This window comes from Nannochloropsis gaditana, assembly GCF_000240725.1.
Source record: "Nannochloropsis gaditana CCMP526 unplaced genomic scaffold scaffold475, whole genome shotgun sequence".
NCBI classification, from domain to species: domain Eukaryota; class Eustigmatophyceae; order Eustigmatales; family Monodopsidaceae; genus Microchloropsis; species Microchloropsis gaditana.
The window spans coordinates 21,227-23,091 of record NW_005803478.1 but is presented as its reverse complement, the minus strand read 5'-3'; the positions used below and the strand labels follow the sequence as shown (position 1 = coordinate 23,091).

Sequence of the window (1,865 nt, the reverse complement as noted above, 5' to 3'; positions counted from 1 at the left end):
AACGGTTCAGCGCCTGGAGCCACACATGGCAATTGACAAAATGCTGCAAGAAAAAGAGTTTCTCATTCTTTCTCCCCACAAATAATGAATGAATCTCGAATCGACTGTCTTTGAAGCCAACGGTCCGGAGCTAGCGCATCAGATATAGGTGCCTTCTTCGTGAGCTTTTTGCTATTTCCTCCCGTGACGCCGCGTCCTGACGTTCAACTCTTGTTTCATTCACAATGGTGCACCAGGCGAGCATGGATCTGGAACCCAACTCTCCACAAGTTTTTGTGAATGATTGCAATAATGAGGAAGAGTCCCCTCCTTTTCCTCCGCTCGATTCCCTCCCACAAGTTCCATCACCATTGCCCAGCCCTGCCTCCCCCGTGATGGCTTCGCACATCTTGAAGTCTGTCAGGCCAAAGAATCCTCTTGAGAAACTTGTACTCCTTCCATCCGTCGTCATGATATCGTGGGCTGCCTGGCACTCGTCGTCGTCCTTCTTCCCTTCTTACGGAGCCCTCCCTCTTCTTCTTTTCCTTGTCACGACCATTTATCTCCTGTCCGTGTCTCGTTTCGCATCAAGCTTCAATCTGTTCTCAGCACCATTATCACAGCGCCTAACAAAGGCCGACAAGAAAGCAATCAAATATGCCAACGCCAAGAAACGGCTCAAACACACCCGCCAAAAGTACCATCGGAAGAAGTCTCAAATCTACAAGGAGTTGACGGAGGAGGAACGAGCGATCGTCAAGGCGGGGATAGTAGCTAGGGAGGAAGAGAGAGCGGCGAGATTTGCAGCTGTATTGGCGGTCGATGCACCGTGGTTAAGAGCGCGGGAGAAAGGCTCGAGCCCAAGACAAGGAGGGTCGCTTCCTTTCCCTAAGAACCCGGCGATGGGAAGCCCGTGGGAGGCGGACCAAAACGAAGAGGCCGACAGACGACAAGAGGCATCCCTAGCTGCCCCCCCTCCCTCCTTCCCTCCCTCCCTTCCCCGTCACCTTCGCATCGCCCTAGACCTGCACTACGGGGAACGCATCCACGGCATCCGTGGCACCCGCTCTCTCACCCAGCAAGTGGGATGGTGCTACCACGCCCTGAAACGCGCGTCCTCTTTCGACAACACCCCTATTTTCCACGTCACTTCTTTCCAAGGGCCCACTGCCGATGTCCTGCGCGGGTCTGGCGTTCACAACTGGCCCATCTACAGGCATGCGGCCTCCGTGGTGGAGGTTTTCCCCCGCCCGTCCATCGTCTACCTGACGCCCGATGCCGACCAGGTGCTCGCGGCTCCTTTGGACTTGAGCAAAGGTGAGCTTGTGCCCTGGGAGGGGTAGACCCGCCTGTTGGGCTTCGGGAGGGGGGCTGTCCCTCCCTCCCTCCCTTGCCTGAGCACCCACCTTGCCTTCTCTTTTCCCTCCCTCCCTGTCCCGGCGGCGCCCTTTCTTCTCCCCGTCAGTCTACGTCATCGGCGGGATCGTCGATCGTACGGTCGTCCGCGGCGTCTCCGCCCAAGCGGCCAAGGAGTGGGAGGTGGAGACCGCTCGGCTGCCATTGGAGCTATTGGATCTGAAGGCGAAGAAGGCCTCGCGCGCCCTGAACGTGGACACGGTTCTGAAGGTGTTGATGAGCGTTCACGCCAACAAGGGGGACTGGAGGGCGGCTTTGACGGAATGCCTCCCGAAAAGAAAAGCGGCGGCCCGGAGCAAGAGGGAGGAGAAACGAGACCGGGAAGGGCCGGGGGAGGGGGGAAGGTCGGGAAACGAACAGGACAAAGAAGACAAAATACCATCATGAACCAGCGCGGTCGTGGAGAATTTATCATTCTTGAGCGCGAACATCTTGTTCTTAACTGCAGCAGAACTTTGCTCTACGATACC

The 1,865-nt window shown here is 56.8% G+C and overlaps 1 protein-coding gene across 1 annotated transcript; it reads left to right on the top strand.

Annotated features, from left to right (window-relative positions):
• Positions 1–224: 224 nt before the first annotated feature.
• On the top strand, positions 225–1,782 carry NGA_0240700 (rna (guanine-9-)-methyltransferase domain-containing protein 2; the record flags this gene model as incomplete). Its single annotated transcript, XM_005854517.1, has 2 exons — positions 225–1,296; positions 1,445–1,782. The coding sequence occupies 2 exons, from the start codon at positions 225–227 to the stop codon at positions 1,780–1,782; spliced, it is 1,410 nt and encodes a 469-aa protein (XP_005854579.1).
• Between the last annotated feature and the right edge of the window lie 83 nt (positions 1,783–1,865).